At 51.3% G+C, this 25,859-nt stretch overlaps 1 protein-coding gene across 2 annotated transcripts; it reads right to left on the bottom strand.

The window, feature by feature from the left end:
* Positions 1 to 605: 605 nt before the first annotated feature.
* On the bottom strand, positions 606 to 24,359 carry GRHL3 (grainyhead like transcription factor 3). 2 transcript variants are annotated; one of them, XM_079698595.1, is made up of 15 exons: positions 24,279 to 24,359; positions 21,228 to 21,289; positions 18,685 to 19,030; positions 18,354 to 18,427; positions 17,741 to 17,894; positions 17,424 to 17,535; positions 15,917 to 16,011; positions 13,501 to 13,659; positions 12,831 to 12,909; positions 12,576 to 12,709; positions 10,831 to 10,865; positions 9,550 to 9,638; positions 8,613 to 8,698; positions 6,049 to 6,113; positions 606 to 1,547 (listed from the first exon to the last, which is right to left on the bottom strand). In XM_079698595.1, the coding sequence occupies exons 1-15, from the start codon at positions 24,342 to 24,344 to the stop codon at positions 1,433 to 1,435; spliced, it is 1,671 nt and encodes a 556-aa protein (XP_079554721.1). In that variant the 5' UTR covers positions 24,345 to 24,359; the 3' UTR covers positions 606 to 1,432. The 2 variants fall into 2 exon arrangements, with proteins under 2 accessions (XP_079554721.1, XP_079554722.1); XM_079698596.1 differs by having other exon boundaries at positions 12,834 to 12,909.
* Positions 24,360 to 25,859: the final 1,500 nt, after the last annotated feature.

Below are 25,859 nucleotides of genomic sequence, written 5' to 3'. Positions count from 1 at the left end.
GAACCCTGGGGCTCCAAAGATTGTAGCTACCTGATGACCCATTTTACAGCCCCGCCCATTTTACAGCCAAAGAAGCTGAGGACTAGAGCTGGTGGTGTGCTGGTAAGCCAGAAGGGATGAGGGAGGGAGGAAGCTCTGATTTGCCGTTTGTTCTCTAGGGAAAATAAGGCCTTGATTTGTAGCATTTGTCAATCCCTGTGGTGTAAACACTCCCTCCAACATACCGACAGGACGTCACTGACCTCAGAGTCGGGGAGAGATGGCTGGATCGCGTCTGTGAGCGGGTAGGAGCCGGCAACAGGAAAAGTGAGTTGGTCGAGAGCATGGGGGCAGAACTGGCAGGAGAGTGCGGTCACACGGCCAGAGTCAGTGATCCTGACATCATAACGTTCAGCCTGTGGGACCACACAGGACAGGCCACACAGGACAGGCTGGGCATCAGGACTCGGCCGCCTTCCATGGTGGCACCTCTGCTTCACCAGGGCCCAGCACTCACCAGCGCCCTTCAAGTTCGAGGCAAACCACTTATAGGATAGAGAAGGAGAGAGGCCTTGTTTACTTTCACCCTCTCCTTCTGGAAGACTTTCACAAAAGGAACTAGTGTAGCATTTGAAGTAATACATACATAGAATTTTATTACTGAATACCATACGAGTATACAAAATGCATAACTGAATAACAGCTAAAAAAAAATAATCCAAGAAATGTGAAATACACATTTTTTGAAATGATAAAAACGCATCCATGAAAAATATAAAATGTTGCATATATATACAATATATACTTATATATATATAAAACATAAATGAAAATTGTAAATAAGAAATGTATACAGTAGTGAGCAGGCATGGCAGTCGTTTTACACCGAGGCCACTTTGTTCCAGTCGGTCGGCTCTGACTGCTGTCTAGTGTTGAGGAAGTACATCTATGAGGAGAGTGTGTCCACTACAGTGTCTTTTAAAAGTCATTTGCACTGAAAATCAAGTGTTTTCAAGTTAACTAACTGACCAAAGGGTGAGGACTCATTGGTCTGAAGTTGATGGAAGAGTCAAGTCAGCCTGTGGAGACAGGGTCCGCTTCCCGCATCCGAACGGCAGCCTGCGGGAGAGGGGCTGTAGAGCAGGTCTTGCGAGGAGGGAACAGCCTGCTGGGCTTGTTAACCAACGTGACGCTGTCCCTGGCCGGGCAGGCTCTGGCCGGAAGTTCAGAGAATAGATTCAAGCACAAGATGAGGGTTCGGATCAGGACACCTCCCAGGTCCCCTCCTGGCCTTGACGTCTGTGGGTCTGTGACTTGAGGGCCTCTCCCTCAGGGAAGGCATTCAGGTAACAGCACGGAGGCATGCGGAGAGGTTGTGTGTGGCGGGGGCCACTGCCCAGCTGCTCCTTGCCTGCAGTCCACTCCAGGAGGCCTGAGGCGTGGGGCTCAGGGCTCACAGCTCCGTGAGGACGACCTGAACCCCGCCGTCCAGCTCCCCCGCGTCCAGCAGGAAGGCCGCGTGGTTGCTGTAATGCTGAATGATGTTGTTGTCCATGTTGACCAAGATTCTGGAAGGGAAGAGAAGGTGTGTGTAGAATGGGCTGGGCCCCTTGTTTACAGGGCCTCTGAGTAAAGGGGGACTGTAATGGTTGCTACCTACTGGGCGCCCCCAGCACTTCAGGCACCTCTTGGACTTTCTCTCTGATCCTCATAACAACCCACGAGGGGAGCACTCACCGTCCCACTTTACGGGGGAGGACACACTTCCCAAGTGGCCGAGCCCAACTCAAACCCAGGCCTGCTGGCAGCCATGCCCACCTACTGCACCACATCGCCTTTCCTCAAACACACGAGTGTGGACACTTTTGAGCAACCAGCACAGCGCGCCTTAGTCACCAGGCCAGACTGAGCACTCGGACGCGGAGTGTGAGTTCAAGTGCAGGAGGTGTGGCGGGTGGACCCGTGAGGTTTGGGTTCAGCAGGAGGCTGCGATGTGTCACTCGGATGTGCCCGCCTGACCCACAAGCAGGTGCCACGCAAGGCCCCCTTGGTTTCACCCCAGGAAGCTGAAATCTCAGGGATGGCATCGTGGACTTGAGGGGCTTGGCTGTCTCCCCCCCGCCCAGTCTTCAGGCAAGGACCTGCGCCAACCTGAGAGGGACAGAGCCTCCGTGCATGTGGCCCTCTGCAGAGGGTCAAAGCCACAGTATAGCCAAGGGCACTCCTCTAGGAGCTGCCTCCCCAGTGAAGGACCCACCGGGCTGTGACCTGTCCTGAGCACAGCAGCTTCCTCTTTGTAATGGGGGCGGGTGCTTTCCTCCATCCACCCCTCCATCCACTTCACCAGCATCTGCTGAGGTCTTTCCATGTTCAAGACCTTGCTCCAAACAAAAACAAGGGCCACATAGAGATCCTAGGTCCCACCCTCCAGGAGTTTTGAATCTACCAGGGCCCGGGAGAATGGATCCTTATAACCGTATTACCCCAGCTCGTAGATGGGGTACCTGAGCAAAGTCATTTGCCTGGGATCACACAGTTAAGAGATGGCAGAACTGGAATTTGAATCTTGACTTCTGTCTCTTTCCACTGCATTATTTTTTTAGAAAAAAAAAAACCAACAACAAAACCCAAAACCCTATAATTATAAGCTAGGAAGTGGTATATAAAAGGAAGGCAAAATCCAGGGCTGGGGGAGAGTTCAAGATAAGGCAAGATTATTTAAATGGGACAGGAGGGAGGGCGGTGAGAATCCCAGACTACTACTCCTGGCAGGTAGCCAGCTGTCTGTTTTCCCCGGGGACCCCAGGAGAGGCAGTGGCTTTGTCCCCCCACCCCGAATCCCCCAGATCAGGATGTGTAATGGAGACAGCAGTAGGCTGAAGCCTACGGCCCATGTCCAGTTGTCTCTGCAATAGCATCAAGCAGCTGCTGCTTTCTGGAAGGAGGTCTGGGCTCAGGCTCCGAGGCCTGGGTGCTGACTGCCAGCATCTAATTATAAGATCCTGCTTCCTTGGGTCCTGTGTGCAGTTCCTTCATTCCACAGAGGGATCTTTGTCTGGGAGCTGCCGGCTGGGAACAGACCAGAGGAGACCATGGCTGGGGCAGAGGGGTGGGCGGTTTGTCAGTGTTGGTGCTTTTGTTAGTCTCCTCCTATAGTGGCATTTACTGAGTGCTTTAGGTGCCAGGCACTAAGTGCCCTACGTGCACTAACTTGAAGGCCTACTCTCAGGCAGGGCCTCCCAGAAGGCCCAGAGCGCATGCCCGCGCACAGGGGATCCCAGACAGGCCCACAGACCCTTTCCTCTCAGAGGTCAATGACAACCGGGCCCTAGAGGCAGGGGCTTGTCAGGAACCGCTGTCCCAGAATGTGGGCCTCCTGTCACTTGCCAGCTCCTGGCTGTCTTCTGTCCTAGTTCGCATAGAACCCCTGGCCAGCCGCCAGCAAAAACAATGTATTTGTTAATCTTTCAAGCACACTCAGTGGTGCTTGTAAAGCTGATTGTATCTACCTTTGTCCAGAGGACTTTCTGGAGGGTTCTGTGAAAATAAACGAGGCCAGTGATTACAATTTCCTGTTCCTCAGATGAGGGAAGCAGCAAATGAGCCTGCCTCTGCTCTCCCGATAGGTTTTTTGGGGGATTCTTCTCATTTAGGCATCGCAGACAATACTAGGCCTGAGGTTTCACAGCTGGGGTGTGTATGGGGTGCGGGTGCTTCTGAAGGGCTGCTGGGTGATGCCCTGGGCTATGGAGCTGGGCAAATATAAATCTGCTGGCCTGGCCACAGCCTTTATTTGCACATTGCTTAGTGGTTAAGGGAACAAGCAGGAGGCAAGATAAAACAGTGGGTGCCTGCGTGGGCTTTAGACAGGCCATGCTTCCTCCTGCCATTACTAACTCTGTAACCCTGGGACTATCCCGAACCCTGTAGAAATAATCATACCAAATTCAAATGGTCAACGAGATGATGCTTGGGAGTTACTTAACCCAGTGCTTGGCATGTAGGAAGTGCTCCACAAATGGAAGTTATTATAATTATAGTTGAAATATCTGGCTGGGGCTTAAGGGAAAGACTTGCAACTCAGCCAGTGGGGCTATGGGGCATCTTTGTGTGCAGTCATACACAAGGCATTTCTCAGCCCCTCAGCCCAGCCTGAGGTGGGATCTGTGAGAGAGGACGGTGGTGGCAGGTGGGGTGGCAGCCAGGGGGTGTGGACACTGGCACCAAAGGGGAAGTGGGGCTGGGCTTGTCTGGGCAAAGCAGAGCCTGCCCTCCGCTATGAGGTGGATTCCGCTCCACAGAGCATGTGAGCTCCAGTTCCCAGTTTGAAACCGAAACTTGGAAGGAAAAAAATACACAAAGAACCCTAGACATTCATACAACCAAAACCAAACGATCCTTTCCCAGGGGCTGCAGGGCTGCACACCTTCCCCCCACCGCCGGCCCTTCTATGGGAGGCTGGGTGGGAGCCAAAAAGGGGAGGGAAGGAGGCCTGTCTGTGAGGAAGGAGGTGGCCCCTGGGCCTGACTGGATGGGCCCTCAGCTTGAGTACAAAACATGCCTCATTTTGCAGTCCCCTGAAAGAAGAGCCACAGACAGTAGCCCCAGGGCAAAGCCTGAGCACCTTCCAGGAAGAGCCACGAAGAGTAGCGGGACTTAGTCTCAGGCTGTCCGGAGCTGGAGGATCAGTCTGAGCTGTTCGGGGCGGGGAGGGGCTGGGGGTGTTTCCCAGGGCCCTAGTCCGGGGTCCTCTAGGCAGGGAATGGCAGCAGTCACAATTCCTCACTGCACAGGGGCCCCCATGCTGGGCTGGTGAAGTGACCTAGGCAGCAAGGGCTGCAGAGGCCCGGCTCACTGGCTCTGACGGGGGTGGAAGCCTGGGAGGGCCGTCACCACGTGGCCCTCCAACTGCACCCTCCCATGCCACCCCTGCCAAGGAGAGATCTCCTGGGCAGACAGCAAAGGCTACTGTGGTCCTTAGCACTAATCCTCTGGAGCCCGTGGCAGGCGGCAGTCACTGCCCGGCCCCCTGGAAGGTAAAGCTTTACTCCCTCCTGCCTCATCCAGACTTGAAGATGGAGGAGGCCTGTGGAGCATCCCTGGCTGGGCTCCCTCAAAATGACGTCCAGGGGGCTTCCCTGGTGGCGCAGTGGTTGAGAATCTGCCTGCTAATGCAGGGGACACGGGTTCGAGCCCTGGTCTGGGAAGATCCCACATGCCACGGAGCAACTAGGCCCGTGAGCCACAACTACTGAGCCTGCGCGTCTGGAGCCTGTGCTCCGCAACAAGAGAGGCCGCGATAGTGAGAGGCCCGCGCACCGCGATGAAGAGTGGCCCCTGCTCGCCGCAACTAGAGAAAGCCCACGCGCAGAAACGAAGACCCAACACAGCCAAAAATAAATTAATTAATTAAAAAAAAAATGACGTCCAATCACAGCTCCCTTCCCAGACTCATCGCCAGCCATTTCTTTCTCGGACCCTCTGATTCAGCCAGTAGCAACTCTGCTGGGCCCTTCTGCTTCTGTGCCTTTACTCTACTGCTCCTGCCCCTCTGAACATTGCTTATCACCTCTGAGCCTCAACTTCCCTATCTGTAAAATGTGTGTAATGGTATCTACCTCATGGTATGGCCGTGAGGGTTAAATGAGATAAGCTTAGCCTAGTATGTGGCACGTAGTAGGTGGTTAAATGATGATAGTCACTATCATCATTACCATTAGAGTCAAATGACTTGGTTACCTTGGTTATTTCTGACATGTGGCCCTGTGCTTCCCTCTCCCCCTGAGTAGGTGGTGTATGAGGACCCTTGCATCTGTCTCCCACTCCTTTCCTTCCCAACAGTGATCAGTGTCTGGTCTCTGCAGGTGGCCTTGGCCTGATAGGGCACTCTCCACCCCAACTCCACATCGCCTCTACCTCTCCACAAAGCCAAGTACAAACACAGCTCAGCTCCGAGCAGCAGGCCTCTGCCAGGCAGGGCGAACCTGCTGGGAGCTCCCTGAGCCAACGTTTTAGAGGGAAAGGGGCAGGGTGGGGGTGTGAGGAGGGAGAGCTGTGCTGGGCACTTACCCCCGCTTGCATTTCTTGTAGACTTTGTAAATGTTCTCCTCAGGGAACCCATACTTCTCAGAGATCTGGAAGAGGATGACAGGAGATTCACCATCTGCTGCCAAAACTGGGTTTATATCAGTCTTTTCTATCATGACTTTTAATTTCCTGATTATAAAAGTAATATATACCCATATTGTAGAAAAATACAGTGAAGAAAATTATAACTCATCCATAATCCTGTATCCCAGAGATAAACACTAATAACATCTGAGTGTATTCCTTCCTGTCTTTTGGCCATGTACACGGGTATTTTTATATCCCATGTAGATAGTTTTACTTATCATTGTATGTTATAAGCCTTCCCATATCACAACAAACTCTTGACCAACAGCATGTTTAGTGGTTGTAAACTATTCCAAAGGTCATCTGCCATTTCCCTCAATCCTTGCCTATCATTAGACATTTGGATTGTTCCAGTGCTGAGGGCTCCCCACTCACCAGCTAGCTGACCAGCTGTGCAAACCTCTCGTGGAGATGGAAATGGTGCCTAGCTCACAGGGTTGTTGACAGAATTAAATGAATTGGTCTATGTAAAACACTTAGGACAGTTCCTGGTATGTACTAAATAAATGTCAGTACTCAAATAAATGGTCATTATTACTTCAGAAGTGGTGCAACAGGGATACTCTTGTCCTGTTGTGTGGGGGGGGAGGGGTGGATAACCCAAACACTTACCCTTTCTAGCAGGAATTATTTACCCCATTTGATGGGTGAGGATGCTGAACTTGAAGAAGATAAGGTAGGCACCCAAGGCCTAGCCTAGAACCCAGATTTCCTGCACCCATCACATCCCAGAACATTGGAGCTTAGTCTACAAGTGAGGAAATTGCAGCTCAGAGGCCTCAGCGACCTGGCTGAGCTCACACAGAGTCAGCCCATTTCTCCCCAGACCTCCTGAAGTCTCCTGTGGGGCAGACAGAACTGGTCTGGTCCCAGTTCCACCACCTGAGGTTGCAGAACTCTGAACAAGTCACCTTACTTCATGGAGCCTCAGTTTCCTCATTTGTAAAATGGGTGCCAGGATGGGATGTACACACAGGTGGTTCTGCACAGGAATTGAGACGGTTATGTCAAGGGCCCGGCCCAGTGCCATCCCTGGGGAAAGCTTGGTCAAATGCTGCTGGTTAGTACTACTGGCTGCCTTGGAGCTGCAGGGAACAGCAAGCAACAAGCTTCAGGTGGAGGTTGTCCTCTCTGGGCCTTTCAGGAAGAGGAGCCGATTCAGCTCCTCAGCTGGTCTCTGCCTTGACAGAGGTCTCTCCAGGCAAGAAAAGTTCTTAGACTACTTATCTTAATGGCAGGCAATGTGGCTAGAGGCTATCAGGAAGATCTCAAGTCAGTCTAAGCAAGAACTTAGGAGCTTTCTAACTATATGTTGTACAAAGACAACTGCTTTGTGTGGCTGCCCCATGAGCGATGAGCTCTCCATCCCTGAAGTATGCAAGTCAAGAGAGGGCACCCACTTGGAAGAGCTACTGAGGAGAGAGCTCGGGCACCAGATGGGGAGCTGACCCTTTAAGGTACCGTCCAACCCAAAGATCCTGAGTCTGTATTCTAGTGACATTAATGGCCTTTTGTGAGCCCAACTTCCTGGGGCTGGTGCCAAGCAGGGCTAATGCTATGTGAAGAGAACAAGATAACATAGCCGAGTGGAGAGAGCTTGGGCTAGAACCTCAGCTCTGTCACTTCTAAGTTACCTTGGCAAGTCACCTGACCTCTGGGAGGCTATTTCCTTATGGGAAATGAGGAGATCATTAATAGTACCCACTTTTCAGGGTTGTTAAGAGAATAGGGCGAGCTAGCAAATGCAGCATGCCTGACAAGATGCCTGACACATAGTGGGTCTTCAATAAAAGGCAGCTATGTTATCACTTGATTCATTTTCCCTTCCCCAACCTGACATCTTAGAGCCATCAGGCTTTTCTGTGTGGTTCGACCTTGAAACACAGCTGGCCCTGGCGGAGGCTGTGTTTGCTCAATTTTTAGCTGAACCACAAAGCTGCTGTGGATTTTGTTCAGGGCTGTTTCACCTGCTCTCTGGCGGTTTGGGGGGTTGGGGAAGGTCTCCTTGCCCAGACACCACCTTCAGCCGCCCCAGCCAGCGCCCCCCGTCCAACCGCAAGCTGGAGGAATGAGGCCCTCTGGGAAAGAAAAAAGGGTATCTCTGGGGCCTGGCCTTTTGGGGTTTCATTCCCATTAAAATAGAAACAGGTTTGCAAAGCCAACAAAAAGCTCTGGCCTGTCAGACAGCAGCCATCAGATTAAGGAGGATTTATGGTGTGTGCGACTCCCAGGGTGGAGCCCGGGTTCTGGCTGGGAGATAACATCTCAGAGGCACACCTCCACCAGCCGGGCCCCACAGGCGCCCTCAGATGGGTGGGACGGATGGGCCACCAGAAAGCCAGCGTTCCAGCATATTCCTTCCCAGAGTCTTCCTGTGGGAAATCAGAACTATATGGCGAAGAGTCGGGGGAGATGGGAGGGCAGAGAGGGCCGCGGCCAGGGTCCACAAGGCCTCTTACCGCACTCCTCAGGCCCTTCAGGTCCGGGGTCTTCAGCATGAGGGCGTCAAACACCTCCTCAGTCTCTCTCCGCACGTACAACAGCACTGAGAAGCAAAGGGGTGGCTTTTAATGGTGCAAGGGAACATCTGGGGGTGGGAGAATCTTAAAAAATATTATTTGTAACCTAAGATTGATTTCTGCAAAAAGAGCAAATCCTTGCTGAGGGTCTGTACCCAGCTGGGAAATACCCCACCTGGCTCTGCAGGTCCCACACACTTGCTCAGACTTTGCTGATTTTGGTGGGTTTGAATCCCTGCTCTGCCACCTGCCAGCTCTGTGACCCTGAGGAAGTTCTTTTAATATCATTGAGCCTCATTTTTTCCAGACGGAAAATGGAGGCAGCTCCACCCACTATTTCACAGAGTTGCTGTGGGCAGTATTGATATAACACCAAGTGGGGTGCAAGGCTGAGTTCCAGGTTGCTGGAAGCTCTTGATCTTGCTTGCTGGTTGGTTTCTTCCTGATGGTCAGCTACAGCACCCCTCTCTCAGGAAGTCACAGACTTACTGTGTCAAAGACAGAAAGCCAGGTATTGAAAACCCACCCCACTCCTACCCCCATTAGAGAAGTGGGGAGGACCTGCCCAACATCATGAGCCTGTTGCCTTACCAGCTGCCCCAGGACGCCCACGTTCAAACAAGGTCAGAGGCAGAGGCCCCCCAACTCCGTGGCTGTCTCTCCAAGCACCCCGGATGCCCTCCTTACCTGCTCCACCCCCTCACTCAAATCCTGGCCCAGCCCCAAACTCCAGGGAGTAAAGCAGCCCCTCGTGCTGTCCCCGCTGGGGTGGGCGCTGCCCTGGCTGCCTGGACCAGAATCAGTCTGAGGCTTTGGGGAGGCCTCATGGGGGGCTGGGGCTGGGATCAGAGGACAGATGGGGTGGGAGTGAGGCTACCTCTCTGTAGATCATCTTCCTTGGCCTGTTTGGAGGGCAGAGGCTCAAACTCCTCGGTGAAGGGTGAGCAGGTACGCTTCAGAGGCAGCCTGTGGGGATGGCAGGGAGAGAGAGGCCTGTGAGGAAGCCAGAGTCTGAGGGGCCCCAGAAGACCCTATGAGGGTGGGCACAAAGCAGTGGGACAGAGGTTACAGGAGCAGGTTCTGGAGTTGGACTGCATGGGTTTAAATCCCAGCCCTGGCCCTCACTAGCAGGGTGACAGCCCCTCAGTGTCCCCATCTATAGCAGGGTGCTGTATAAAGTTGTGAGGCTGAAGGAGATAATGCACACTGCTTTTAGAACAGTGTGTGACACACAGCAGACCCTCCATAAATATGGACTATTGTTTCATCATCAGTACTATTCTTTTTTGAAAGAATCAAGTTGGACGTGAGTCAGTGGGAGGAGGGAGGCTTGTGGATGTTAGAGTGAGTCAGACTTAGCTTCCAGCCTGCCTCTGCTTCCTAAAAGCCATGTGACCTTGGGCAAGTCATTTCACTTCCTCTGAGCCTCAATTTCCTCATCTATAAAGTAGATCAATAACCCCTGCTTGCCTGACTCACTGGGGCTGTTGTGAGGTAATAAGTGACATAATTTGGTGTGAAAGAACCTTATGAAAAGTACTTCTTGTTTATAAGGAGGAGACTGATATCAACAATACATGATCTTCATAAAGTGCTTTCCCATTTACAAAGATTCTATTACATGCCACTTCTCATATATGCCTCATCCTCATGAGGCCATTTTCCTTCTTTGACACATTTCTAGCTGAGGCTTGAAGAGGTGAAGGGACTGTGGCTGACAGAGGGAAGGACGTGGAGGTCCATCCTGGGCTGAAGGGCCAAGGGGCCCTGGCCACCCCCTTGGCCTCTTGGAGTCTGGTGGGTGTGGGGGGAGGGGACACGGGGTTGATCCCCCCAGGTCCTCCCACACAGCTGCCCTCCTTCCTCTCCGAATCTGCACCACCATCTCAGAGGCTTTCTCTTTCCCATTTTACAAGCAGGTGTCTCGCCAAAGATTCTCCAACTTTTCAAATAAAACAAACCCATAAAACCTCAGGCAATTTCAGTGAGAAAGGAGCATGAGTCTAGCTTGGGGGTTGGGGGCAGAGTCTCGAGGCTGCTTCCTCCGGGCCCAGACTCTGGCTTGGGGGACAGCAGAGGGAAGAGCAGGCTGGGAGCTTACGAGCAGTAAAGGGGGGACAGGCAGGGAGGTGAGGCCCTTGGCTGCTTCTCTGCGTACCTGTTGGAAGTGCCGTGTCCTGCTGAGGGCACTGCCTGCAACGAAGAGAAAGACATTTTCCGTCACAGACAGGAAGATGAGAGTAGCCCTCAGCTGCTGGAGGCTTTCTGGGATGAACAATCTTTGTGGGGAGATACGGGGGAATGCAGTTTCGATGGCTTTCTAGCTCATTCTGCTCAGATGTGTCCCCTCAAGTGAGCTGAGACCTTGTGTTGAAAGGAAGTACCAAGCCCCAGTTGGATGAGTCAGGACTCAGTGAACACATGAGGTGCTAAGGAAAGGGTGGCAGAATCAGTGAGTCCCATCTGAGCCCCAGCAGGCCCAGAAGGGCTGGAACTGCAGACTGTCCTGCAGCTGGTAACTAGGTAGTTGGAGCTGAGGCAAAAGAAGCGGAAGGGGAAGAGGCAGTCGTTTTGAACCCTCACGTGTGCCTGGCACTGCACTACCTGGTTCAGCCATCAGCAGCCCTGTGAGGTAGGACAGCCAGGCCCCGAGAGGGCAGGGTCGCTGGGGTACCACCGCGGGGGCAGCAATGTGGTTCAGCACCAGGCTCTCTGCCTTCCCGCTCCCCTGGTGCCCTCTCTCAGGCTCACAGGCACAAGCGCTGGTGCCCCACTTCTTCCTCCCACAGGGAGCTTTGAGCCCAAGTGGTCATCTCCCTACTTGAGGCCTCTGGTTGGGGAGAGAGAGTGGGTTAATGCAGCCTCCTGTGCTATGGGGGCCACAGAACTACTCCAGGGCAGTGAAGGGGGTGTGGCGGACGCAGAGAAGGCTTTGAATGTGCGCCAGGGCTGACCTCAGGACTGGCTACTCTTTCAGCACCATAATCTATCTTATTGTTTGAAGTCACTGCACTGAGCACATCTGTACACCGAGGGCCATTTCTGCAAACATTCCCACCTAAACGGTGGGAGCTCAGTGGAAGGCAACAGTCAGATTGCTTAATATGGAAGCAAACTCACAGACAGGCTCTGAGGTCTTGATTCTGCCACTGACCTGTGGAGTGACCTTGCCTGGAAAATGGGAATAACAGTCTCTACCTCAAAGGATGGCTGGGCTGGGCTGCCCAGGTGAGGTGAGGGGGAAACGAGACAATGCAGCAAAAGGCTGGGCCCAGCACCGCTGGCCGGTCAAGGTGCTTGGTAAATGGCTCCCTGTGTTGAGAGGTGGTGTAACTCAGGGTAACGGGCACTGTTTCTGAAGCCAGGTTGCCTGGGTCCCAATCCTGGCTCTGCCACGTCCTATGTAATTTTGGTCTCAAAGCCTCAATTTCCATGCCATGAATCCAGGGAGAATCCTATTATCAACTTCACAGGGAGGTAGTGAGGGCTAAAGGAGATAATGCACGGAAAGCACTTAGAGCAGCGCCTGGAGTACAGTGAGCACTCACAAGTGTTGCTGTGATGATTATTATCCACCCTGCTTCGATGCGGCTACAGTCTAACGTGGGACTCTGATATTAGAAACCTGCCCTGTGTGTGCTCCAGGAGTGAACATTTCGATGGGTATGAAGTCTATTTCTTTATTAACATTCTTCTCTTCAGTAGAAAAGGTCACTGAAGTCATATGACCATATATACATTTTTTTAGTCCCCTGGGATTCAATAAAGATAATTTCATGATATCAGGACCTATCAACATCTAAATTGGCCTGTAATGGCTGAGTAGCAGGTTGCTCCCTGCTGGTCTGTGCTAAGTCAGCCCCTCCCAGGGGCCACAACCCTCTCTCAGCCCAAGACCCTCACCCCTCCAGGGCGCTGCAGGCCAGAGAAGTGCACGTTGGGGATGAACAGCACTGGCGGGGTCTCCAGGTCTGCCTCAGGCCGCAGGTAGGTGGTCTCATTGCCCCTGAAGCTGGATAGCAGGGAGCCCTTGATGCCTGATGGGAAAAGGAAGGCATCGTGCCTTGAGGTCCCTCCATTCACGCCTCCGACCGCTGCCCTCTAGTCTCCCGTACCCTTCACCCCGACCCAGCCCCGCGGTCACCCGTCCCCACTGACCACTGTTGCTGGAGTCGGGGCACTTGACCTTCCGCCGGAACTGCTTCCGCTCATCGTCCCGCATCTTCCTTTCCGCTCCCTGTGGGGGATAAGGGGAAGGGGGTCACCAATGGTCTTGGGAGCGGCTGGCTGCTTTGCCTCTTAAGTGTGGGCCAGCCCTCTGGTGTTGCTTTCTTCCCAGAGTGAGACCAGGATATGGGAAGGTACCAGCCCTCGGCCCAGCCCAGGGCAGCCCAGCCCTGAGGTCAGGTAGACCACGAGAGACAGAGAAATAGAAAGACGGAGAAAGAAGAAATTGAGAGAGACAGAGAGGTGTGGGGAGAGAGGAACAGAGAGAGAAACAGAAAAGAGAAAGGGACTCGGAGAGAGATAAGAAGAAAGAGAAATGTGAAAAAGACAGACAGACACAGAGAAAAAGAAACCTGGAGAACTACTTACAGAGATCTAGAAAGAGATCTTCAGAAAGAGGAAGGGATGAGAGACAGAAATGCAGAGAGCAGAGGAAAATATACATAGAGAAACCAAGACAGACAAATGACAAGCACACAGGGAGAGACATTCAGAGAGCAAGAAACAGAGACAGACACACCCAGAATGGCTGGGGAGGATGCACAGGTGGGGGCTGGCCCTTCTCCCTCCCAGGGCCCGGCAGAGGGTCCACCCCAGCCACCTTGTCACAAAAGATCTTGATCTGGCAGACAGCTCGGTGTACCAGGCGCTCAGTGCCTGAGCCACAGTCGTAGGTGTCGATCTGCAGGTTCAGGGGGACACCCTTCACCCCCTTCTGCGAGGAGAAGTCTGTGCTGAGGCAGTTGATGCCGATACACACCTGGGGACAGATGAGGGAGCTAGCTAAACAGCTGACCCAGGTCACCAGGCCTGCTGTTCCATAACCACTCTGTATAATTATGGAGCCTACTGTGTGCCTGGTGGGCACCCTTAACTTCACAACGCCCCTGGAAGGCAAACATCACCACCTCTCTTTTACAGATGGGGAAACTGATGCTCAGAGAGGGGTGGCAGCTGTCCCAAGGCGACACAGGAAATGTATAAGGGAAGCGGAGTTTGGGCTCAGGTCTTCATCAGTGGACAATGCAGCTTCCACTAGATTGCCAAGGGCAGCCCAAAGGATCAAGGCCCTGGGAGGGAGACTAAGGGTCCTTTAGGAGCTTAAAATCCAGAGCCCATTTTTTCCCAACTCAGAGCAAGGAGGTAGAGAAGGGCCAAATCCCCCTCCCTCCCAGCTCCAGAAGACCACTTTCCTGCTGGCCCTGGGCCACAGAGAGTGAGACACTGCCCCTATGCACGGCAACCACCAGCTCTAGCCATAGCTGAACCAGTCACTCTCATTGTACAGCTGAGGAAATGGAGGCTCTGAGCATGGATGTGACTTGTTAACATTTCCAGAGCGGGTTGGGCAGGGTGGCATGGTGGAATTAGCCTGGACATCGGGCCACTTAGACCTCTGCCACTCAAGCCATGTGGCTTTGGATAAGTCCTTTAATCTCACGGGCTTCAGTTTCTTTATCTGCAAAATGGGGACAATTAAACCTACCTCTTGTGGCTGTGAGGCTGGTAGAACACCTAGGGGGCTTGGATATTTTGTAACTGTTGTAAGTGGGACAACAGTTGTTGTTGGAGTCTCAACCCGAAGCCTACGTGCAGCTGATGGCAGTCTGGGGTCAGTCTTAGTTGGGCATCTCTTGGCAAGCTCACCTAGTGATTGCCTACTGCTGACTCCTCCGTGGGACCCTAGGCCAGACCCCACTCCAGGCTGGCCCGTTACTTGGGGCATTTCCCTTGGAAATGACCCTGACTTGCACAAGTTGGGGTGGGGTGTGGTCCCTGAGCAGACCCCCTTCCTTCCCTGGCTGGGGGGGCCAGGCCCACAGGTGCATGCCAGACATACCTCCCCCTCAGCCAGCTCAGCCCTAATGCAGCCCCCACCCAGCTCACGCCTGAGAAAGACCCAAGCCTGGGGGCTTAAGAGGCTGTGAGAAAATCCCAACCGAAACCCACCTCTCCCTTCCCACGAAACTCATTCCCCCCCTCCCTGAACTGGAGGCCCCAGCTCCTCCCCCAGTCCCTGGTGTCTGTTTGAATAATAATAATCCCTCGCCTTTGTGCCTCCCTTTGTTGTTTTCAGAGTCCCTTCACCTCCATTTTCTCCAGGCAGCCTGGACCGCCCCATGAGGCAAGTCAGGGAGACAGGGATTAGGTCCCCAGCTTTTCTAGGCCACAAAGGCCCTTGCCAAGAGCCAGACCCAACCTTGGTCTGATGGGGTAAGTCTGGCCCAGGTAGGTGAAGGGACAGGCCCAGGGTTACCCAACTCGAGTCCCCAAGTCGCAGACTAGTGCCCTTTCCATGATGCCACCTGTCCAAACAGAAAACCAAGACACAGAGGGACACTGCAGCACAGGTGAGTTCAAGTCTGGTCTCAAGCACTAAACGGCTTAATCACTGGTGTGAAAAAAAATCACCAGAGGCTCCATTTCTCAGGCCTCTCCGATGGGCCCGGCATCGTGCCTGTCTCTTTGACGTGCGTGATCTCATAGGACCTTCACCACAACTCTAGGAGGCAGATTACTCTTCCCTTCCTATGCGCTCAGGAAGTGAGGTAATGGGTTTAAGCCCTCATCTACCAGACTCCAAAGCACTTCTCCTGCAACACTCAGCTCTAGCCCACAAGTCAGGAAACCTGGCGTCAGCAGCAGCTTGCTGTGTGGCCACGCGCAAGGCTTAGTTTTCCTATCTGGTAAATAGGTGGATTGGATTAATTAACAACAGCCACTGCTTATGTGCCAGGCTGTTCTCTACCTTTTCCTTATCTCACCTGATCCTCACGCCAACCTATCAGTTGGTGCTATGGTTACACCCCAATTTTCAGCTAAGGCATCTGTCCAAGGTCACAGAGCTGGGAAGTGGGCCCAGTGTTTCTGGCTTCTCCACCACTATGTATCCTGCCTCCTCCACTGGTGCCCTCATCGGAGCAGCTGCCACAATCCTAGGTACAGGTAAGCCCTATTCCCAGGATGGGGACTTCCAGGCAGCCTAGCCCCGTCCTGGCTGTGCCCCCAGCACTGACCTTGGCCTCCTCGTTGACATTCCACACAAAGGACAGTGCATTATAGGCCACCTCCTCAATGTGTTGCACAGTGTTGAAGTTTTCTTTGCAGTCAGCTGAAACCACAGGAGACCAGAAGGAGAGTCAGAAGGGAAGGGATTTGGGGGCCCCATGGGGAGGGGTCATTTAGGGGGTGGGCCTTGTTCTTGGCAGGGACTTGTATCCTCTCCCCCAAGGACCATGCTTCAATGCAGGGAGGAAATTAGTTACTGTGCCCTGGGCTACAGGTGGAAAAACTGAGGTCCAGCCTGAGAAGCAGATCTGTCCAAACTCCAGAGGGACTCCTTAACTTTGCCAACTAGGCCAGGGCCCTCATGATTTTGTGGTGGAGCTTATACTTTTCATGGGACTGTGATTTAGGACATCTCCCAGACAAAGCAGTAGTAGTAGTAGTAATAATCGCAGTCATAGTGGTAGTAATAGCCATAGTAAAAGTCGTAGTACCAGTACTACTAGTATTGAACCAGTCATATTAAATAAATGATAGTACTACTGTCATTTACTGAACACTTACAATATGGCAAGCCTTCAGTTAATCCTCACAACAATGCTATGAATATTCAGCTGACACATGAGGAAAATAAAGCTCAGAGAAGTTTGGTCACTTGCCCAGGGTCACACAGCTAACAAAAGGTAGAGTAAGGACTGGAGTCCGGCTCTGTCTGTCTCCTGAACCCAGGCTCCTAACCACTTTACTAACTGGCTCTCAGATAGGTCACTGAATCATCCCTATTTGTATTATGTTCTCTAGTACACGTGGCTCCAAGGCAGAAACAGCACTGTAGGCAGGCAGGGCAGTGGCCGTTTTTCCAATTGACAGCTGAAGAAACCAAGGCCCAGGAAGGGGAGGTGACACAGGTCACACAGCCAGGAAGAGAGTGATAGAGCCAGAACCTGGAGATCTGAGGATGGACTGTGCCTCCCACTCATCTCGGGGCCCGAGACAAGGTGGCACACACAGAAGGCCTTTCCCCTGTCCCCTTCCCTCTGACAAAGCCCAAAGGTTCCAGCTTCCAAGGCAGAACTGCCCTTGCACTGTGCTTCAAGCCTTCCAAATCACCCACTGCCTGCACTGTTATGCACTTGTGTCTCAACTGGCCAAGCCCCCTGATGGGGACAAGCAGGTCAGCATCCCAGGGGTGTATTTATCTGACACTACTAGGGTCCCCAGGGTCCTGTTTATCTCAAAGCAACACAGAAAAGAAGTCATTGCTTCCAGCCAACAGATGCAAATCCCTGCAAACCCCACAGCGTTTGACCTGGAGACAGGGGCCAGGCAGGCTGCTGGAGTCAGAAATAAGTCCTGCAGAGGTCAGAGGGGGCTGGGAAAAAGGGCACAGCAAGCAAGGCCTAAGTGGGCTGTGTGTGTGTGTGTGTGTGTGTGTGTGTGTGTGTGTGTGTGTGTGTGTGTGTGTGTTGTGAGACAGAGGAAGAGAGACTGGGACGGAGGGCTCAGGCGGGCTCTCACCCACATCGATGACCCGCTGCTTGGCGGTGGGTTGCCGGGAATGCCAGTGCTTCCAGAAGCGCAGCTGCTCCACCGGGCCCTTCTCGTTGTCGAAGACCACCATCACCACACTCTGCAAGCACAGCAGTCACTGTGACCCCCAGCCTCAGAAGAGGCCCAGGCAGCCTCATCCCTTGCCAGAGCCCAGGTCAAATGGCCCAGCCCTTTGGCTTAGTTTCCCCCACTCCGTGGCAACGGGCAGTCATACAACAGCACCCTCTCCCTGGGGTCCCTGGCAGGCAGGGCTGACCCGACCCCCGCACCTACTGCCCAAGTACCTTGACTTTGCTGGAGGACAAGGCAAGGCCTTTGCCGCCTGCTGGGGTCCGCAGGGTGACAGGGTAGAACTGGCCCTTGTTGAGGTAGGCCATGGGTGACTCACCCGATTTGATGTGGATGGCTTTAGGGGAGCCCAGGGTGTACTCAAAGTCACTGCGGGGAGGAGGGAGAGGAGAGTGAGGCTGGGCTCCGAGGCAGGAGTATCCCAATGGGCAGTAGGGCAGGAAGCCCGAGGCTCTGCTATGGCCTTACTATGTGACCTCAGTAAATCACTTTACTTCCCGGGGCCTCAGTTTCCTCTTTTTCAGAGTTTCTATTTAATGGCTTTGTTGAGACACAATCCTCCTGAATAATGAATAATGGAAACCAGAGACCCCTGAGGGGTGACAAAGTTATAGGGAAGACTAGGACAACAGAACCTTGGTTTTCTAACAGGGTGTTAAGCTCTGAGGTCCTTGTCACAGCCCAGGAAAGGGATGTAGAAATGACTCTCTTCTTTTATGTGCCTTCACTCCCCTCTTTTCATTCACTGACGATGGCTGTCCTGGGGACAGTAGGGTCTTTCTGCAGCCCATTGCCCAGGTGGCCAAGGGTCCAGGGAGACTGACTTACCTCTTGGGGCTGGGATAGTCCTCTGGACATGGGGGTTCCGGGGATGTTTTCAGGATGTCTGGGAAGAGCAGCGACTGCAGAGGAACACAATCCAGAGAAAATAAATGACCACATTCAGTTCTGCTGGGACCTCAGCCCAGGGCCACTGCATACAACTGTGAAGGTTGTATAGTGTACAACCTGGACAACAGTACATGGCAGCCCTGCCTCAGCTCAAGGACTCCTTTTCCCATGGATTCCAAAGCTCTGACCGCCTCACTGTCTTCTCTCCTTCCATACACGTGTGACTAGACCCAGGGATGCTGTGAGGGATATGGGGGTGGGCCCTCACCTCCTGTGGGTCATCTTTGAAGGTGCTGTCAGGCTGCCAGCGCTGTGTGGGAGGCACCCCATGAATGCTCTCAAACAAGGAGCTGAGGGAGCCATTATCATACACATCACTGGTGGGCAGCAGGTAGCCGTCCACAGAGCCAGCTTCCAGCTTGCTGGGGCCTGGGGTGAGGAGAGCTGCCTTGCCCGGTGTGGGTGCAGCCCCCTCCAAGCTCATTAGGTTATTCTTCTTGAGCACATCAGGGTACTCTGGGGCTCCAGACACATTCTCTGTCAGGAATTTCATGAGGTGCGTGGGACTTTCAAGGGGGGTGAGGTCCATCTCATATTCCATGCCATGGTAGTACCTGAGGAGAGACAGGAGGGATAAGTGGGTGCACCTCTTCTCTCTGAGGGGCGGGGGTTCCTTGGCTGGACTGGAGGGTGACCATCACACTGACATACTGACCTCTTTTAATCCATTGTAATGTTAGGTCTTACCAACATGTGTGAAACAAGATACTGCAGCAAGCCAGTGTGTCACAGGGATGAGCAGGGAGGAGGGTGTCGTGAATGGAACCAAGTATAGGCTCAGAGTTCAGAGGGCAAATGTCTGCTTTATCCATTACAGTACTTGGTAATTAAAAAAACTGAAAGTTTAATTATTTATTTCTTATCCAGAGTCAAATGTTCCCACACTAAAAAAAACCGTATTGAGTCGTCCATGGTGTGGGCGAGAGTGGGTATTTGTGAGTACAGTTAATGTACGTTGAGAAAAAGGGCTGAAAGGATATAACCCAAACTATTAAGGGGGGCAGGGAAGTAGGATTACAAGAAACTTACTTTTTTACTTTATTTATTTTTTAGCTAAAATAACAGTGTCTTTCATGCATTTAATTTTACAGAACCCAAAGAATTTTTACATATGGTCCTCACTTGGTTGTCAAAAGAGCCAGATAGACTATTTTCACACATAAGGCCCAGAGATTCACAGAATCAGAGACACTGAGTGAACACACAGACCTTATAATAAGATGATTCTATTATCGGTGGGTGCTCTCCTTTAATTGTGCCAGTCTTCCATTCCCACCACCATACTTCTGTTTCTCAATGCCCAGCCCCAGTATGGATATTTATTTATTTATTTATTTATTTTTTTGCGGTACGCAGGCCTCTCACTGTTGTGGCCTCTCCCGTTGCGGAGCACAGGCTCCGGACACGCAGGCTCAGCGGCCATGGCTCACGGGTCTAGCCGCTCTGCGGCATGTGGGATCTTCCCGGACCGGGGCACGAACCTGCGTCCCCTGCATCGGCAGGCAGACTCTCAACCACTGCGCCACCAGGGAAGCCCTGGATATTTATTTTGTTACTACACCAAATTTATTTTTAAAAAGTAAACTAAATTTAAAAATAGTTACAACAATAGATAGTTTAATTATTATAATTATACCAATATTGTTTCCTGGCTGGCCAAATATTTTACTATAACTTTTCTTAGAACAACTTTTGTTGTTATTGGAATTATGATATTAATGAGTTTTTTCATTTTATAATTTTCTACTTGTCATTCATAATTTCCCTAAAACTGTCATACACCTATGAACAATTTTCTTCAGATGAACAAATATATTATGTAATCCACCAGTTCATTCCTCCCTCCTCCCCTTCCTTCCTTTTTTACTTTATACAATTCTAAAGAGTTTGAATATTTTATAACAAGTAGGTATTATTTTATAATCAGAAAAGCTAACAACATTTTTAAAAATTAGTTTTGAGAAAAGTCTCCCGCACCAAAGCCTACAGTTTCTAGCAGTGGAGGGGCCCTGAGGCAGGTGCAAGAGTCGCAATGCCTGCCTTAGCAGTTTGGATGTTCTCGAAGGCAGAGAGGAGACCAGAAGGTTTCCCATCAGAAGCCCTGCCCAGTGGGGGGAAAGGAAAAGCGGAGAAAGGGGGGCAGGGTCCTTCCAGTGCCCATCTGGTCATGAGCACGGCCTGGGCTGCTTTCTACAAGAAAAGGAACATCAGTGCCCTGAGGCACTAATGCCAGGCAGAGGCCCAAGAGAGCCAAGGGAAAGAAATACGGGAACATAGGTGTCCCCTCCCTTTGAGGCTGCAGGGAGGGTTTTGGAGCTAGGACAGAAAAGCTTCCATCAGGGCTTTTCCACCACTATGGCTTTGAAGTTTGTTTTCAGTAAACTCCAGCCCACATGGCCTACAGGCACCTAGGATGTGTGTGTTTGTGTGTGTGTGTGTATCTGTGTGTTCAGGCAAGGTCTCACTATGATTTTGTGGGCCCTACTCTCTTTTGCCTTCATAGATCCCTTCTTCCATAAAAATATTTTAAAAACCTTTTACAATTGCATTGATATAAGTACAAATATAACCCAGGTTGGATCATATTCATTGTTTTCTTCTGACTTTAAAATAGATTACAATGCCTTTGTGGGTCCCTAAGAGTACGGTGGGCCCTAGGGACTGTACCTCCTGTGCCCAGGGGATAAGGGGCCTAGAGGTGGGGGTGGGGAAGGGCAAAGGGACAGAGATGGTGGCGCCGCCGAGCCTCACCTCTTTCCTTGGTCGTTCCGGCCCCCATTGCTGGAGGACAGTAGCCGCTTCTCCTTGGGGACCTGAGAGGAGAGGAAGCAAGGATTTATGCATAGCTCTTGGGTAAGATCTGGCTGTTAGGAGCCTCAACCCCCGCCAGGGGACTTTGCCAGGCAGGGTAGCTACCTTGGTCACTGGGAGAAAACCCACCAGTCCTTCGAATTGTCAGGCCATCATTTAGTCTGAGCCCCAAGTTACAGAGTGGGGAGAAGTACCCCAAGATTAGCAGTTAGGAATCATGGAATTTGGAGTCAAGCAGGCCTAGCTTAAGTTCTAGCTTTACCACTTAAAAGTGCTGTGTGACTCTGGATAAATGACTGTGCTTCTCTGAGATTCAGTTTCTTCATATGTCAAGCGGGGGATTATGAACTCTACTTCAAAGGGATTGCGAAGATTTATTAATAAAAATAATGTTCACTGGTTTTTTTTTGTTGTTGTTCACTGTTTTGTTTTTTGTTTTTTTGCGGTACGCGGGCCTCTCACTGTTGTGGCCTCTCCCGTTGCGGAGCACAGGCTCCGGACGCGCAGGCTCAGCGGCCACGGCTCACGGGCCCAGCCGCTCCGTGGCATGTGGGATCTTCCCGGACCGAGGCACGAACCCGTGTCCCCTGCATCGACAGGCGGACTCTCAACCACTGCGCCACCAGGGAAGCCCTGTTCACTGTTTTTTAATGGAGTACTTCCTATGCACTGGACCCTGTGCTATGTGCCTTCTCTGTGTCCTCTAATCTAATCCCTACAACACCTCTATAATGTCTACTAATGTTATCCCCATTATATGGATGAGGAAACTGAAGCCAAGAGCAGCTCCGTCATCTTAGTGATTAGGAGTGTGGACTTATTGGGTTTAGTGCCTAGATCTGCCACATATTGGCTGCGTGATCTTGCGCAAGTCCCTTAACCTTTCTGCACCTCATTGTCCTCATCTGTAAAACAGGAATAATAATAGTAATACCAACCCCTGGGACTGTTGTGAATGTTTAGACCAGCACCTGACACATGGAGAGGACTATGTAAATGTTACCTTTCATGATTATGATCATAATATTGTTGTATCTTAGAACATCCAGGTCATTTCTCCCTGAGGCTAATAAAGCCAGAACAAGGTCTCCGACCCAGCCTAGTGATTCCAACGCCTGGGTTCTTAGTCTCACCCCATGGAAGAGCATGAGGAAAGGCGCCTGGCACAGTAACCAGCGTTCAGTAAGAAATGGTAAGTGGTCACCTTTAGGACTATGTTGCCCAAAGCCACATTGCCAGCTTGTGGTAGGAACAGGTCTCGAACTCCCAACTTGGTGCTCTTTCCACACCATTAGATCATGTCTTTACTATACATAGTGCTGCTCTGAATCTAACATGCTCTGGGATGGGAAGAGGTGGGCAGGTGTATCTCACTGGAACACTATATTGCAATAAACTACTGCAAGCATCACCTTCAGAGCCTGTCCCCACCACTCTAGCCCTGAGAATGGCCTCTTGCCCAGGGGAGATGGTGCTATATTTTATTTTATGGCCCAACCTCAAGCTATATATCCCAGGCTGGAGTTTAAGCTCAGACCTAGAATTCTGGCTCCTACCATGTCCCCAGGCTGAGGCAGTCAGCTCCAATTTCTTTTCCATCAAATGCTATGAGGATGTTATCTGTCTGCTGGGGAGAAGGTAAGGTAGGGTAACCATACCACTCCAGGATGAGAACCAAAGCCAGAGAGATAATTTGGGGCTTTCTCATATCTGAGGCCACTTCCCCCCTTGGCCTCTGAATTTACATAGAGTTTACCTTCCTTTGTGTAGTAGAATAGATAAACTACTTCTTGGGCCTGTGAATTTGAGGGCTTATTTACAAGGTGGCTTTAAATCTTCAAGTTCAGATTCAGTTATCACAACATTTAGCTATTCATGTCCCCCAGCCTGAGATCTGGGAAAGTCTCTTGGAGCAATAACCCAGCCTAGGAAGAGCAAGAAAGTTTGCTGTCATATGACAATTCAGACAGATGGGTAGTGGCTGCCTGGAGTACTAGGTTGAAAAAGATTTTGTGTCCTCATATACCCTCAGTGAGAATACAGTTTGTAATCCATTAGCAATGTGTGGCACAGGCACTGGAAGAGGGGTGATGTCATGTGTTATGTACTTATGGTTACTGACAGGTTTAAGCACACTTATCATATATGAGAGGGCCTAATTCCTGTTCTCAGGAACTGACAGTCTCCCAGAGTCAAGGCCAAGGCCCAGGAAACAAGTAGAGAACAATACAAGATGGTCTGTCAGGAGGTATTACAATGCATATAATGGCAGCGAGGGTATGAACGACAGTGAGACACTCAGGAGAGGGAGAGGTGATGTGGCAGCATGGCTTCCAAGAGAAGGTGGGCCTTGGGAAGGGCCCTGAAAGAAGGGAATGGATTCAAGAGCAAAAGGCATGTTCTAGGTGGTGGGGTTGGAATAGGCAGGTGGGGATGACAGGGCAACTGGGATGACCTAAGGTACAGGGGCAGAAAGAAGATGGTAGGTTGGGGGTATTGCTGTGGTGTGTAAGGCCAAGGCATTGATCCATTCAATCAATATGTACTGAACACTGTGTGGCAGGCAGTATGGGGTGCTAGGGGCTCAGTAATGATTATGGCATGATTCTTGCCCTCCAGGAGCTCAGTGTCATGGGGGAGATGGGGGAATAAATGCACAAACAGCAAGTTTCTAAGGATAGCTTCAAGGAAAAGGATGGTGGTTGCTGAGGGTGCCCAGAGGGGGCACAGAATGGGAGACCCCAGAAAGCCTTCCTCACCTCTGGTGGAATGAGCTGACAATGAAGCTGAGGCCCAAAGCTGAGAGTACGGTTTAGCTAGGGGAAAGGGGAGGGTACCAGGCAGAGGGAACAGCATGTGCAAAGGCCCAGTGGTGTGAAAGAACATGGTGAGGGGTTAGGGGTGGTCATGGTGGGCTAGTGAGCCATGAGGCCTGAAAGCGAAGACACACAGTCAGTTAGAGGGGGGCATGCCCAGAGGTGGCAAATGTACCATGTAGTAATCGTAGAGGAAACTCAGGGCTGCAACGCTCTCATCGTCTCCATTGACTCTCATCATGGCCTTCGTGGCCGCCGTCAAGGGATTTTCAAGGTAGGTCTTCCAGGCCTCATCCTCGTTAGTGTAGGGGAATTTCTGGAAGTTAACTGGGTCGTTCTTTAGCAGCCGTACAGATCTGAAACTGAAAGGCAAGTAAGGAAGGTCAAATTTAGGCTGTCCCAGCAGAATTTCCGTGAATGGTCAGCCTCAGAGCAACACCCAGGAATTCAGAGAGTTACCAGCCTTGAAAACTTGAAAGTGCTTCTTCTGTCATCATTGGGCAGATGGAGCAGTAGAATGCATCCAAACTCTGGAGCCAGATGCTTTGGGTCACCACCAAATGTTACCATGTAGAAGCTGTAGACCTGGGGCCTCAGCTCCCTCATCTACAACATGAAGACTATAATCCCAACCTCGCAAGGCTTCAGAGAAGATTCAGTAAAATGCTCCCATGGTGGATACTTATTCAAGGGGAATTAGTGTAACAAGGATGGGAAACAACAATGACAAGCTGCAAAGAATAAAATTTCCAGGTAACTCAGCATGAGTTCTTCTGATGAAATTCTCCTCAAGACCGAGAAAGACACAGAAGGTTGGAGATCATTTCAACTTAGAGAGTGTGGTGAGGGACAGAAAGAGCCAGAGCAAGGAAGCCCATAGGCAGAACCTGGTCTTGGGAAATGGCATTTCAGACCAACATTTATTGTGGAGTGCCCAAGCAGCTGCTCAGATGCCAGGAACTGGAGTGGAATGCTGCAGGGCACCCCTAGGCAGGCAGAACCTGGGCACTGCGCTGAGAACTTGGACAAATACAAGCCACATAGGCTCAAAGGCAAGAGATCAGAAAAGACTCTTTGGAGGAGGCAGACATTTTAGTTGGTGACACTCAGCATGGGGGATTATATCACTCAGATATGTAGGGTGAGTGTCCCAGGAATAGGAACATAATACAGATTATTAATGATGATGATGATAAAAATAATGTCTAATCTTTATTGAACACTGACCATGTTTTAGGCACTGAGCTAAGCACTTTTCATGGATTATCTCATTTAATTCTCACAACACCACTGTGAGGCATGTACTATTATTTTTCCGATTTTATACATGAGGAAACTGAAGCTCCGAGAAGTTAAGGGAGTTGCCCAAGGTCCCAGTAAGTAAGTGGGTTAGCGAGTGGCCCAGAGGGGATTCAAGCTTGAGCAGGATGCTGCTGTAATATAGAATAGTGTTCTCAAACTTTCACTGCAACAGAATGACATGGAAGGCTTGTTAAAACACAGATTTCCAGGCCCCACCCCTAAGTTCCCTGGTAATGCTGATGCTGGTAGTTTGGGGACCACACTTTGTGAATCACTGGTGTAGAACATGCTCTTAATCATGAGCAAGGGCACAGAGGTGGGAAAGTTCTGCTTATGTTCACTTTAGAACAAAGAATGTGTGAAGGATACTGGTAGGTGAGAAGCTGGGGACAGCCAGGCTGAGAAAAGAGAACTCCTGAGACTGGTGTCCTGGTGCCCCGGTGCCCCCCTTTCT

This window comes from Hyperoodon ampullatus (genome assembly GCF_949752795.1).
Source record: "Hyperoodon ampullatus genome assembly, chromosome: 2".
Lineage (NCBI taxonomy): Eukaryota > Metazoa > Chordata > Mammalia > Artiodactyla > Ziphiidae > Hyperoodon > Hyperoodon ampullatus.
Note: the sequence above shows the minus strand (reverse complement) of the source record. Positions and strands in the feature narration are given on the sequence as shown.